Raw genomic sequence first — 12,655 nt, 5'->3', positions numbered from 1 at the left:
TGGTACCATCTTATGTCCCCCTTGAAACCATACAACTTTTGCCTGAAACATTTTTTTCTAAAATGCATCGTTTGTGAGATATTTAGGTGTATCCAGACTTTTGGCGCACCCTGTATATATATATATACAGGGTGAGCCATTTTAATTAACGCACGCAATTATTTCGGAAACAAAGCATTTTAGAGAAAAATGTTTCAGACAAAAGTCTTATGGTTTCGAGGGGGCCATAAGATGGTATCATTGGTTTGACCTTGAAGAGTTATTTGAAGGTCACATGAAGGTCACCTTCAATTTCTTAAATGGAACCTACTATTTGTCATTGCATATTCTTGTAGCTTATCTCGAGAGCTTTCCAAAACACTATAATTAAGTATCTTTTCGTTAAGTACTTTTTGAGTTATGAGGCTTGAAATAATTTCTTAATTTTACATAAACCGTAAAATATCTTGTAAAATATTCATTTTTCGATTATCTTATCTTAATATTTTTATGTACAAAATAATGAGAGGAATCAATTGGTGTAAAGAAAACACATAGTTGTTTTTAAGAAAAAATATGGAATTGTTAATTGCAAATTATATTTTTTCTTCAAAACAACTATGTGTTTTCTTTACACCAGTTGATTCCTCTCATTATTTTGTACGTAAAAGTATTAAGGTAAGATAATCGAAAAATGAATATTTTACAAGATATTTTACGGTTTATGTAAAATTAAAAAATTATTTCAAGCCTCATAACTCAAAAAGAACTAAACGAAAAGATACTTAATTATAGTGTTTTGGAAAGCTCTCGAGATAAGCTACAAGAATATGCAATGACAAATAGTAGGTTCCATTTAAGAAATTGAAGGTGACCTTCATGTGACCTTCAAATAACTCTTCAAGGTCAAACCAATGATACCATCTTATGGCCCCCTCGAAACCATAAAACTTTTGTCTGAAACATTTTTCTCTAAAATGCTTTGTTTCCGAAATAATTGCGTGCGTTAATTAAAATGGCTCACCCTGTATATATACAGGGTGTCAGGGAAATTTTCGCCCTCACGAAGTAAGGAGGTAGATTGGTTCAAATTAAGAAGGAAGGACTTCTACTGTTTTGTGATATTCGCAATAATTAACGAAAAATTAAACAAAGAATATCCGTCAATCTGCGTGAGTAGAAGCGCGCGGAGACGAGAGTCGTCCCACTGTAATCTTATACTAGGCGCGCGGCGAAGCGGTAGGCGGATCGCCCTCCGAAACATGATGGTGGCGTGCGATATATCGCAGTACCGCGCCAAAAAATGACCCGTCCTTTTAGTGGCGAGAAAATGATGCACTATCATTTCCACACCACCTTGCGTTAGATAGCATGGTGTGCTTTTTTTATAGTGGTTTCTCCCATAGGCCTATTCCACTCTCAATTTAATGTGAAAATTGTTCAAAATGCCGTTAAATACTGTACGCTGAATGTATCGTAAATGTAAAAAATTGATGATGACAGTACCTTCACAAAAACTGATCCGTGGTTGAAAATCCTTCGACAAAATGTGTTGCACACGTTGGTAATGATACGGGCGTAATCCGTTACACGTAAAGCGTGATGTACCGCGTATCGCGAAAAACCAAATTCGTGTGCCACACGACGCACGCTAGTTCCAGGATTTTCATAAAATGCTTCAAGAATCCTTTCTTCATCTCGTACACGAAGACGCACTGCTGGACCAGTTATCCCGATATTATGCACGATACCCAGTTTCACATAATTATTGCACAACACGTAAAATTATACGTCCACTTGGTTTTCGTGCATGCCCGGGAAATCATTTCACGTAAATTGCGGTCGCGCGATAAGTATTTTCTCCCGCTAGCCCGTATGCCACAATCATATCCGTAGATTTCTGCAGAGTATACTTCATTTTCACTGTTAATTTACTACGCGAACACAACATTTTTACTAAAACCGTCTTAGCTCTCGCAGGCTGTTGCCAGAGTGCATACGCCAGCAGCACGCAACTACAGCTGAGCGGACATGTGAGTGTAAGTGTACGTGTGAGCTCGGCGCCTGCGCATTGTGATTAACCAACGGTTTCATATAACCAACGGTTTCATAAACCGACGGTTTCATAAACCGACTTTTTCCGGAAGATACCTCCACTTTGAGTCGCGACACCCCCTTTGCCAGAAGAAGGGTACGATAATCGGCTTAACGGATAAAGTTTTCTGGCTTTCTCATCCAAGATTCCATAAAGAAAATTTTGTATTTGTCATTAACATTCTTTTGAACAATGGATATCCGCTCTCTTTTATTTTTCACACTATTGCTGACCGGCTTAATATTCTGTTTCACAGATTCAGTGACAAATGTAATAACATTCTGACGGACTTTGAGATCGGGACAGATGATGTTAATGGGGGAAGCAGAATTACATATTTTAATGTCCCATATGTGAGGAACATATCGGAACGTTTTCGACATTGCGTCGGGAATCTTAATGTTAAGCTCTCTTACACGGGAATCAATAACTTACGCCGATTTATTAAGGTCGGTAAGGATGGTTTGCAGAGAGATTCGCGCAGTAATATAGTGTATAAAATTAACTGCATGGACTGCGACGCTTCTTACGTGGGATAAACTGGACGCTTGTTGAAAACGAGAATCAAAGAACATAGAAGGAATCTTATGTCCGTCATCGCGGAGCATAGAGCGCTTGATCACACTTTTGATTTTGATAAGGTTGATATTTTGGATGAGGAAATGTTTTTAGGTAAAAGACTAATATCTGAAATGATTCATATCAAGCGCCAAAGGAATTCGTTGAACCTCCAAAGCGATACTTTAAAGTTGAACACATCGTGTCTGTCGATTATTGAAAACATATCTAAGATTTAATGAGCTGATGTTTGCCCTCCATGTACACGGATTGTTTTTGTTCGACCACAGTTTGATATCGCTTTCCGTTGTTGTTTGAATTTTCGACTTAGTTGATTGTTTGCGTGCTGGGTGTTCGTTTCGTCTCTGTCGGTCTTCTCGTTGTCCGAGTGAGTAGCCCTTGACTGTTGTCAATCAATTTTTATTGCAAATATATGACTCTGTTATGTTTACTTTGTCAGTGCATCGCTCCTCGCGCTTTTTACCGTTGAGAGTGCTGCTTGCATCGGTCTTTTTCGGGTGGATCGACTTGGATGAGATAGCGTTCACTCCTATAGACTATGTATGTATGTGATTATGCTTTTTTTCTCTTTTGTATTTTTTATTGACACCGCATCCTTTTTACTGTCTTAATTGGCATTTTTTGATTGTATTAGAATCACTGAAGATGGCTCGAAATGAGGCCGAAACGTATGAAATAAAGAAGAAATATCGTTTCAATTGACTGTTTGGAGAAAAAATTTGTTTTCACGCCCTACAACCGCGTTGGCTCCTTATTGCCTCTTATTATTCATTTTAATTTTATAATATAAATGTCTGTGGTTCATTCGCTCCGGGGTAGTTTACTAAACGTTATTGACCAATCACAGTCATTCTTTTGAAGAATATATGGTTACATTCTTGAAAAGAACGGCTGTGATTGGTCAATAATGTCTAGTAAACTACCCCGGAACGATTGAACCCGACAAGTCGAAAACGCTATATATTAATCCTTCAAATAGCATATATATAGTACACCGAAAAAATTGTATTCTCAACTTGAGAATATGTCACTTATCTTTAGAATATATTCTACTAAAATAGGCGCCAAGAGGATCCTCTTAAATTAAGAGGAAAATCTTCTAAAGAAATATTCTTATTAAATATTCTTATTAGATATTCTTAACATAGAGAGAAAAAATGTTTCTTTGGATTTAATAAATTTTACTGAAGTCAAATAAATTTAATTATTGGTCTAAAAGTTTTTTTCCGTCTAATTTCAAATAATCTGTTTAATATTCTGAATCCCAACAAGGAATCCAGATTATTAAATAAATTATTTTAAATTCAGTTTAAAATTAAACTGATAAACAGTGATGTCAGAAAGAGGATGCGGCTCAAATGCACACAATCAGAGAACCTGTATGTGAGCAGCGTCCACTTTTTCGCACCACTGCTAAGAGAAAAAAATATACTTTAGATCTTACGTTAATACAAGTCCTTTATATACATTTTATGATAAATATTGAATACGAGAGAAGTTAAGAGTGGTGTCGCCGCGTAGCGGCAAATGAAGAAACATGTGCCATTGCACGCATGTCGCACACGCGGAAATCGAATTGCGGCGCAGAAATCGCAAATTAAGAATATATTCTTATTCATTAAGAATATTTATTAAGAGGACTTATAAAGTATACATTTCAAAAATACAATTTTTTCGGTGTATCAATCATATATTTTCTGAACTAATTTGGGATGTAATGAGGAACACAAAAAGATATCCTTAAAATATCTCTTATAGCCAGGCAGGGCTTCCTTAAGAGATCCAAAAAACATCCTGAGCTGTTTGGATTATGATCCTGAAAACGTCTTGTGCTGTCTTGTGCTGTCTAGATAAGGAATACAAAAAGATATCCTTAAAATATCTTACAGTTGCGCAGGACTCCCTTAAGAGATCCAAAAAATATCCTGAGCTGTTTAGTTTTATATCATATCCTGAATAATTACCGCTGTTCTTTCGCTTCTGATGACGTCATAAACGTCATGAATACGTCATAAAACTAAGGGTGCCGTCACATGCGGCGTAAGGGTGGGGTCCCATGGAGCGTATTACGATACGCGCGTATTGAAAATCTGACCAATCGCAGACGTAACTTTCCCGTATCAAAAACAGCGGAACGTCTGCGATTGGTCAGATTTTCAATACGCCCGATACGCGCCCACCCTAAGGGTGCAGTCCCATGGAGCGTATCGCGCGTATCGCGGATTGCATAAGCGTAACTTGCATAAGCGTAACTTGCGTATTCTAGTAACTTTTAATTGAAGTTACATCATTTTTAAAGTCGGCTTTCACATGGGGCGTATTGTGCGGAATGCGTAACAAATACAATCAATTGTAGATTAGATTTTCCGTTGTACACTCTAATGGAAATGCTAAGAAGATTTGCGATTGGTCTTCGTAACCTACGTGTCTCGGAAAGTACGCATCATGGGGAATCGATGCTCTGCATACAAGTATGTGTGAAGCGAAATGTATGCAATATTTATAAAGTTAAAAAGATTGAAGTCAGAGCTGTAAAATATTTAAATATTTTAAATTCAAATACCAATATTGATATTGGTATTTGATAATTTTAGCAATTACCAATCCTGTATTTGTATTTAAAAGATTTCAAATATCAATACTATATTGGTATTTGTATTTAAATATGGTCACATATTTGCAAAAACTGGCTGAAATACCAATAAGTATTTGCAAATCGTATTCAAATCCTATTCAAATCCGTCGCAAATATTTCTGTATTTTAAAACATATTGGCAATATTTTTTCAATACATTTCAAATACATCTCAAATATGCACATGTGTAGCTGTTCGAGAATGGAAGAGCAAAATTTAACATTGATACATTTTTCGACAATTACTTTGAATTCATTTGATCTTAGAATTTTCATTTCATTTAAAATCCTTCGAGAATCTTCCATTCCGATTAAAAGAAACTTTATCGTTCGCTTTGCGTTAGTTTTTATATCACAACGATACATGACTCGCACACGGTTACTGGTAGATACATAGATACCAACACGAGGCTTTCCGCAAATGCGCAAACAGCTTTGGTTTTGGCACTTCTCTAACCGCGTTCGTGAAGTGAAGTTCAGTGACATCGAAATTTTTACGATTATAAGGGTGAATTAAGTTTGCGTTTTTTCTGTAATTTATCGCAGAAGAGACATGTGCGATAGCGACGCATCAAATGATTTTTCCTCAGACGATTGTTTCCATGATTTTTCATGGCGTGATCGTCCTGAAAAGAAGAATGCGAAGCTGAAGAAGTCCAATAACAAAAAGAAAGCGAAAAGAACTCAAAAAAGAAAGGCAAGCTCCGCCGCAGACGAGAGTGAAAGAAATATTTCAAAACGGGCTAGAGTAGATTTTGATGTAAAGAAAAAGTCACTTCTATTTAATAATGAATATTTCACGGATCTAGTAAGTTTACTTTTTGTACTTAAATTATTGTGTCCAGTTCTTCGTCAACAACAGTACATGTTTTGTGTAGTCAACGGTTCGGTGAATGGCATATGTGTAAGTATGACTGTGCCGGCAACTGCCTAAGCGCCCACTATAATAGTCTCTAAAATCTAAATTATACTCAGATTTTAGACGGCAAGAATTCAACTTCAAGTTCAACCTCAGCCAAAGAAGCTACTACGGCGAAATGCGTTGAATGTAACATGCGTATAAAAGGCTATTTAAATGTTACTTCAAATTTTACAAACCATCTTCGAAATAAACATCTTTCAAAGTACGAAGAATACACTCAAAGGAGTAAGCTCAGCGGCAGATGCAGAGACAACGGACAAGATAAGCAACGACAATTCGTGTTGTATTTTCACGTGGGAAGGGAGATTAACGGTGGCACAATTATGCACTGATCGTACGCTTTATTCTTTAAGAGCGTCTTACAAAGAGTGGAAGACATGGACAAAAGACTGACTGCGTCCACGAGAGAGAGAGAGAGAGAGAGAGATATCCCCACTCTTATGGCGGGTTCTCAGTGTGCATAACAATAAAGTCTCATACACAACATTTCCTCCCCCACGAAAGAAAAAAAATAAAACATTAGAAATTTAAGTGACGTTAATGTTAATAGATTTAATTTGGTGAAAATCGCCGTGGCGGTCGCCGTGGTCGCTGGGAGCGACGTGGTGTCGGCGCAAGAGTGGACGCAGGGGTTGCTCCTTGCATCGGAGCATTTGCTGGAGATGCTGCTGGTGCAGCGGCAGACGGGCATACTGGTGATGCCACTCCCGTCCTCTTGTAGTGTATACGCCGAGACTGTTCTGAAGTTGTTTTACTCAGGCTCGTTGGTGGGGCGAGCCGCGCCAGTTCGATAGCTTTTCGATCCACCTGACGGCTTCTGATCTGATCGACATGCCTCTTAAGATGTCGTCCATTATATTCGATTTTATAATGGAGGTCTCCCAGACGAGTGGCGATAACTCCGGGAAGCCACCGGTCCATGCGTGGATTACCTGAAAGAAAGTAAACTGCCTGTGAGGGTTGGAACGTTCTAAAACGTAGGATTCCCTGATTCGGAGGCTTCACTGCCTCTGCGGGCTTCCTGTCGTTGTGCCGCACCAAGTCGAGGCGGGTACGCAAGTTTCGTCCCAGGAACAGCTGCGAAGGAGGTTGTCCCGTGGTCGTGTGCGGAGCTCTGCGATATTGCCGCAAGAACTCATTTAAGTTCCGTTGCAGGGTATTTTTGGTAGTTGCCATTGCCTTAAGCGCGTCTTTAACCGTCTGGACGTAGCGTTCAGCTTGGCCATTCGTTGATGGGTGATACGGGGCCGTAAATTTGTGGTACTTGATTCCACTTATTCGTAGAAACTCTTTAAATTCCGCTGACGCAAACTGCGTGCCATTATCCAACATCACAGTAATTGGAACGCCGTAGGTTGCAAACAGTTCGTCCAGGATTCCGATCGTAGCGGTTGACATAGTGGAACTCGTAACTTTCACTTCTAGCCATTTACTGAAGGCGTCCACAATAATGAGTAACATCATGCCCTCGACTGGGCCCGCGTAATCAATATGGATCCGTTCCCAAGGTCCTTTGGGATATTCCCAGTGGTGCTCGCGATATTTTGGCGGTGCATGTGCATGCTCTGGCGATGCCCTCAATGTCCGCATCTATGCCTGGCCAGAAGACAAAAGAGCGAACTAGGCCCTTCATCTTGACGATGCCTATGTGCGCTGCATGCAGGTCGGCGAGAATAGCTGGCCGCAATGATGGTGATATGATGACTCGATGCTCCAAGAGCAAACAGTCTCTCGATAATGTGTAGTTCGTCTCTGGAGCTTTGTATCCGAAACGCGCAAGGCACTACCCTGTTTCCAAGATTTGAATTATCTTGCTCAAGTGTGGATCCTTGCGTATTTCGCTTGCGATGTGCTCTGCTCGCACCAGTAGCTGCTTGATCTGGTGCATAGCAAAGTGATAAAATCCGTCGCCATGCTGTATCTCTCTCTCCTCCTGTATAGACAATTTATGAATTGTGTTTGTTACCAATGGTAAAGGCATTCTGGAACAATAATCGGCGTTTACGTTGGCTTTCGTAGGTTTATATACAATATCGAAATCAAAATGGGAAAGGTAATCCGCATAGTTCGCCATTCTGCTAATACATAATACAGGAAGAGATTTCTCCGGGAGATTTCTGCGTTAGAGGCTTATGGTCCGTTATCAATGTGAAATGACGGGCGTAAACATAATGGAAAAACTTCTTTATAGCCCATACTATGGCAAGCGCTTCCTTGTCAATTTGTGGGTACCGCTGTTCCGTAGGCGTCATCGTGCGGCTTGCGTAAGCGATTGGACGCTCGGGACCATTGGTAAGCCGATGAGATAATACAGCTCCTAGACCTGTTTTACTAGCGTCTGTAGCTAGTATCAGTGGCAATTGCGGGTCATAAGGCATTAAGACCTGGGACGATATCAATGCATCCCTGATATCTGTATATGCCAATTCCGCTGATATTGTCCATTGAAAAGGATGTGTGTTCAGTATGTCCCGAAGTGGACGACTCCTGCTAGACAGGTCTGGAATGAATGACCCGTAATACGTTGCTTTTCCTAGAAATAACTGGAGTTCTTCTGGCGTGGATGGCTTAGGTGCATCCCTAATCGCTCTAATATGCTTATCGGACTTGTGTACTCCCTGCGCGTTTATTTTATGATGTAAAAAAAAAATCCACTGTTGGGGTAGCGAAAACACATTTATCACGGTTCAATTTCAGACCCAATTTTGGCCCTCAATCGACGAAGAACTGTATCGAGGGATGACAACAGGTTCTCAAAATTATCTGCAAATACCAGTATATCGTCAAAAAAATTAAACACATTCGGAATGTCTCTCAGAACTGTTTCAATTCGGCGTTGCCATACTGCCGGGATGTTGGCTGTTCCGTATATTGCCCGTGTCGGACGAATAAGTCCGTGTGTTGGAGTGTTTAATGTTAATGCATGACTAAACTCCGCGTCAACCGGTAGGTGTGTGTACGCGTCGGTAATATCTAGATGACAAAAAAGCTTTGCATCTTTCATTCGGTTGAACAGATACTCTGCCCTGGGAATAGGATATTCGTCTATGACAATGCGTGGATTTAACGTTGGCTTATAATCCTCAATTTACCGTTTTTCTTCGTAACTATGTGTGTTGTAGAGGCCCACTCAGAATGCTCTACTTTTTCGTAGAATCCTGATGCAATTTTAGCATCGATTTCCTTGGCATATGCATCGCGTAATGCTAAGGGGTACTTCCCGTGCGCGGGCAAAGACGGGTGTCGCTCTTGGTTTAAGATGGACCGAAATCGGCGGTCCTGTCAGCTTGCCCGGTCTCGTACTAAATATATCTTCGTAATTCATTAAGAATTGATCTAAACGAGTCTTCTGTTCCGCGAGGAGACTAGGTGTCTTCGTGGTTATCGTGTGAATGCGATCCGTCGCATCAAAAAGTTCGTGAAACTTTATCTCGTGCACAAATTAAGAGATTCATTCCCTGCCAAAAAGTGAATCAAAATTACCATCAACGACATAGAGATTCAGTCTCCGAGAAGTCGTCCCTATCGTAACTTCCACGGGTATGCGTCCGATGCAATTGATGCGGTGCCCTGTGTAACTGGCAAAACGTCTGTCTGTTTTGAATAACTTGCAACTGGGTTTGATTAAATACAAAATTTCCTTACTCACAATACCGCAAGACGCGCCTGTATCTAATTCCATTTCTAGATCTTTGCCGTCAATCCTTACCGTAAGCATACGTTTAGGCGAAGTTTCAAGTCTATTAATTTCACTTAGTTTGTCCAAACGCTGCACAGTGTCGATCCGAGTTACTGATTGAGTGTCGGTTGTGACCTGGTCCGTTATTTCTGCAGGGGCTTGAATTTGCTTTGTCGACTTACAAACCTTGGCAATATGCCCTTTTTTACTGCAATTATGACACATAGCCTCTCGGAACTTGCACTCGTAGCGAGCGTGTGATCCACAGCAGCTTGCACAGATGCGTTCCTTTTTTTCAGTACTCCGTTTGTCGCCTTGTCGTTGAAAACGCGGTTTTCTCTGCTCATTACGCTCATGAGGTTGTGATTTCTGGTGTGTGCCCTTCTTTTGTCGCTTTACTTGTAACGGTGCGTATCCTAATTTATGCACGACTTCGGATGTGGTTCCTACTCCGGCAACCTTAACCTCATTGCTGACGTCTCGCGTGGCTTCAAGCGTGTGCGCGATTTCGTATGCATCTGCGAAAGTGGCTGGCTTTTTAGCAACAATCTCGTCACATGTTTCACGTAATAAAAGTCCATGTATAAATTGTTCGATCAACATCCTATCAAGGAACTCACCGTATTCGCAATATGCAGAGCCCTGTCTAAGGCGTAGTGCAAAAGCAGCAATAGTTTCTCCCTTTTGTGGCGGAATTTAATACTTTCCACAAATTTATTTCTTGCGCGGTCAAAGTGGCTAATTAATGTCGAACGTAACTCGTTATAGGTTAGGTCTTTTGGTGGCCGCGGGCTGATTAGAAACTTGAGTGCATTATTTAACTCTCCGCCCATATATACGCGAGCGTAGTTCGCGTGTTGTTCTTCGGGTATCTTACTCAATTGGAGGGTCCAATCGAATCTCTTAAAATAATCTTCAACTGAAGATCCTTCCGCCGATCGATATTCACTAACTGTGAGCGATGGTGGCTTCGGGGACTGCGACGCCAATGTCCCACCAGTAGTACCTGCATTAGTCGTTGCTTGCGCCGCGGACGACTGGATGGCGCTGACCATCATGCTTGTGATTGCTTGTAATAGCTCTGGGGGAACGTCCATCTTGGATCTCTGGATCTAACCCTTGTAGTAGTCGCAGATTCGATGATCGGATTTTGCCACGAATTCGCTCGTATTCCTCTTGAGCTTATGAGATTCCGCTTCTGACACCAGTTGTTGTATTTTCACATGGGAAGGGAGATTAACGGTGGCACAATTATGCACTGATCGTACGCTCTATTCTTTAAGAGCGTCTTATGCGGCGTCTACAATGAGATTTTAAGGAGACTTAAGGCGTAAGACTTAAGTCTCCTTAAAATCTCATTGTAGACGCCGCTTTACAAAGAGTCGAAGACATGGACAAAAGATTGACTGCGTCCACGAGAGAGAGAGAGAGAGAGAGATCCCCACTCTTATGGCGGGTTCTCAGTGTGCATAACAATAAAGTCTCATACACAATTCGAAAATTCAGTGATTGATTTCATCACTGATAATGCTTTGTCACTTTCACTTGTTGAAAAGGATTCTTTTAAAAATTTATTTAAAACTACTGGATTTTGTGTACCAAGCCGACCACGAATAATGCGATTGCTTGATAGCCGATATACTGATATGGTTGATTTGATTCGCAAGAAAATATCCAACACTCACTATGTTTGTACAACTGCTGATATATGGTCGTCTAAGGGTGCAGTCCCACGTAGAAGAAAAAGCGGAACGGAAAAGAAGTATAGTGGGGGTAACCAATCAGAACGTTTCTCCAAAAGACATATCTGTTCCGATTTTAAATAACCGGGTTTCCCATGTACCGGAAAAAGCGGAAATAAGTAAGAGTAAAAAATTATTTTTTATGAATTGTAGTTAACAAAAATAATCAATTTTGTAAAAAAATATCTTTTTATAATAAATGGAAAATTCCAATGGAATATAATTTACGGAAAAACAAAGCTAATTCAGAATTATTGTAAATTTTAGGTTAGAATTTTTTCCGTTTTTGCGTAAAATATATTCCATGGGGAACCCAGTCATATAAAAGCGGAATGGAATAAAGAACTTTATAATAATATAAATTTAACAAGAGAAATATATTATTTTAGTGTAATTTTGTCTTTATATTTTGTGAAATATAAAATTAAACTAAACTATTTATATGAAACAATGATAAAATTACATTTTATATTGTAACAAATATTTTATTCAGAATAATATATTTTCACCTAATTTAATGTTAAGTGTAATAAATTGTTACAAAATTTAATATATATATCTGAAAATAAAACACACACACACACATATTTTATATTATAATAAAAAAATTTACCGATGACATTATTATTTTATATAAAAATAAATTTATAAATTTTATTTATGAATAAGAAAGACTAGATATGCTAGGTATGTACATACATACGAGAACGCTAGGTATGATGTCTTTTGGAGAAACGTTCTGATTGGTTACCCCCACTATACTTCTTTTCCGTTCCGCTTTTCTGTTCCGCTTTTTCTTCTACGTGGGACTGCACCCTAAACATAGAAGCTTCTTCGGGTATACTCTTCACTGGCTGAACGATAAATTTGAAAGAGTTTCTGTGGCTTTAGCGTGTAAAAGATTCGCTGGAGAACACACAGCAGAAAGAATAAGAGATATTATAATTGAAATTAATGAAAAGTTCAACATAGATCACACAAAAATTGTTGCGACAGTCACAGATAATGGCACAAATTTCATAAAG

General features: G+C 39.5%; 1 protein-coding gene across 1 annotated transcript; it reads right to left on the bottom strand.

The window, feature by feature from the left end:
* Positions 1-8,531: 8,531 nt before the first annotated feature.
* On the bottom strand, positions 8,532-10,985 carry LOC145967198 (uncharacterized). The gene is made up of 3 exons (XM_083091852.1): positions 10,728-10,985; positions 10,509-10,569; positions 8,532-10,406 (listed from the first exon to the last, which is right to left on the bottom strand). The coding sequence occupies exons 1-3, from the start codon at positions 10,983-10,985 to the stop codon at positions 9,661-9,663; spliced, it is 1,065 nt and encodes a 354-aa protein (XP_082947978.1). The 3' UTR covers positions 8,532-9,660.
* Between the last annotated feature and the right edge of the window lie 1,670 nt (positions 10,986-12,655).

Source organism: Camponotus vicinus, unplaced genomic scaffold, assembly GCF_025532165.1.
Source record: "Camponotus vicinus isolate PSW18456_S1 unplaced genomic scaffold, iyCamVici1.0 SCAF_2, whole genome shotgun sequence".
Taxonomy (NCBI): Eukaryota; Metazoa; Arthropoda; class Insecta; order Hymenoptera; family Formicidae; genus Camponotus; species Camponotus vicinus.
The sequence above is the reverse complement of the archived record's forward strand: the minus strand, read 5'-3'. Positions and strand labels throughout refer to the sequence as shown.

Bases quoted from the DNA above. Each gene is read 5' to 3' on its own strand.
- LOC145967198 (XM_083091852.1), bottom strand. From the start codon at position 10,985: ATGGACGTTCCCCCAGAGCTATTACAAGCAATCACAAGCATGATGGTC. The intron at 10,570-10,727 runs GTATATATGGGC...CCGCCACAAAAG, and splicing joins AACACGCGAACTACGCTCGC to GGAGAAACTATTGCTGCTTT. The intron at 10,407-10,508 runs GTGAGTTCCTTG...CCACTTTCGCAG, and splicing joins CTCTGCATATTGCGAATACG to ATGCATACGAAATCGCGCAC.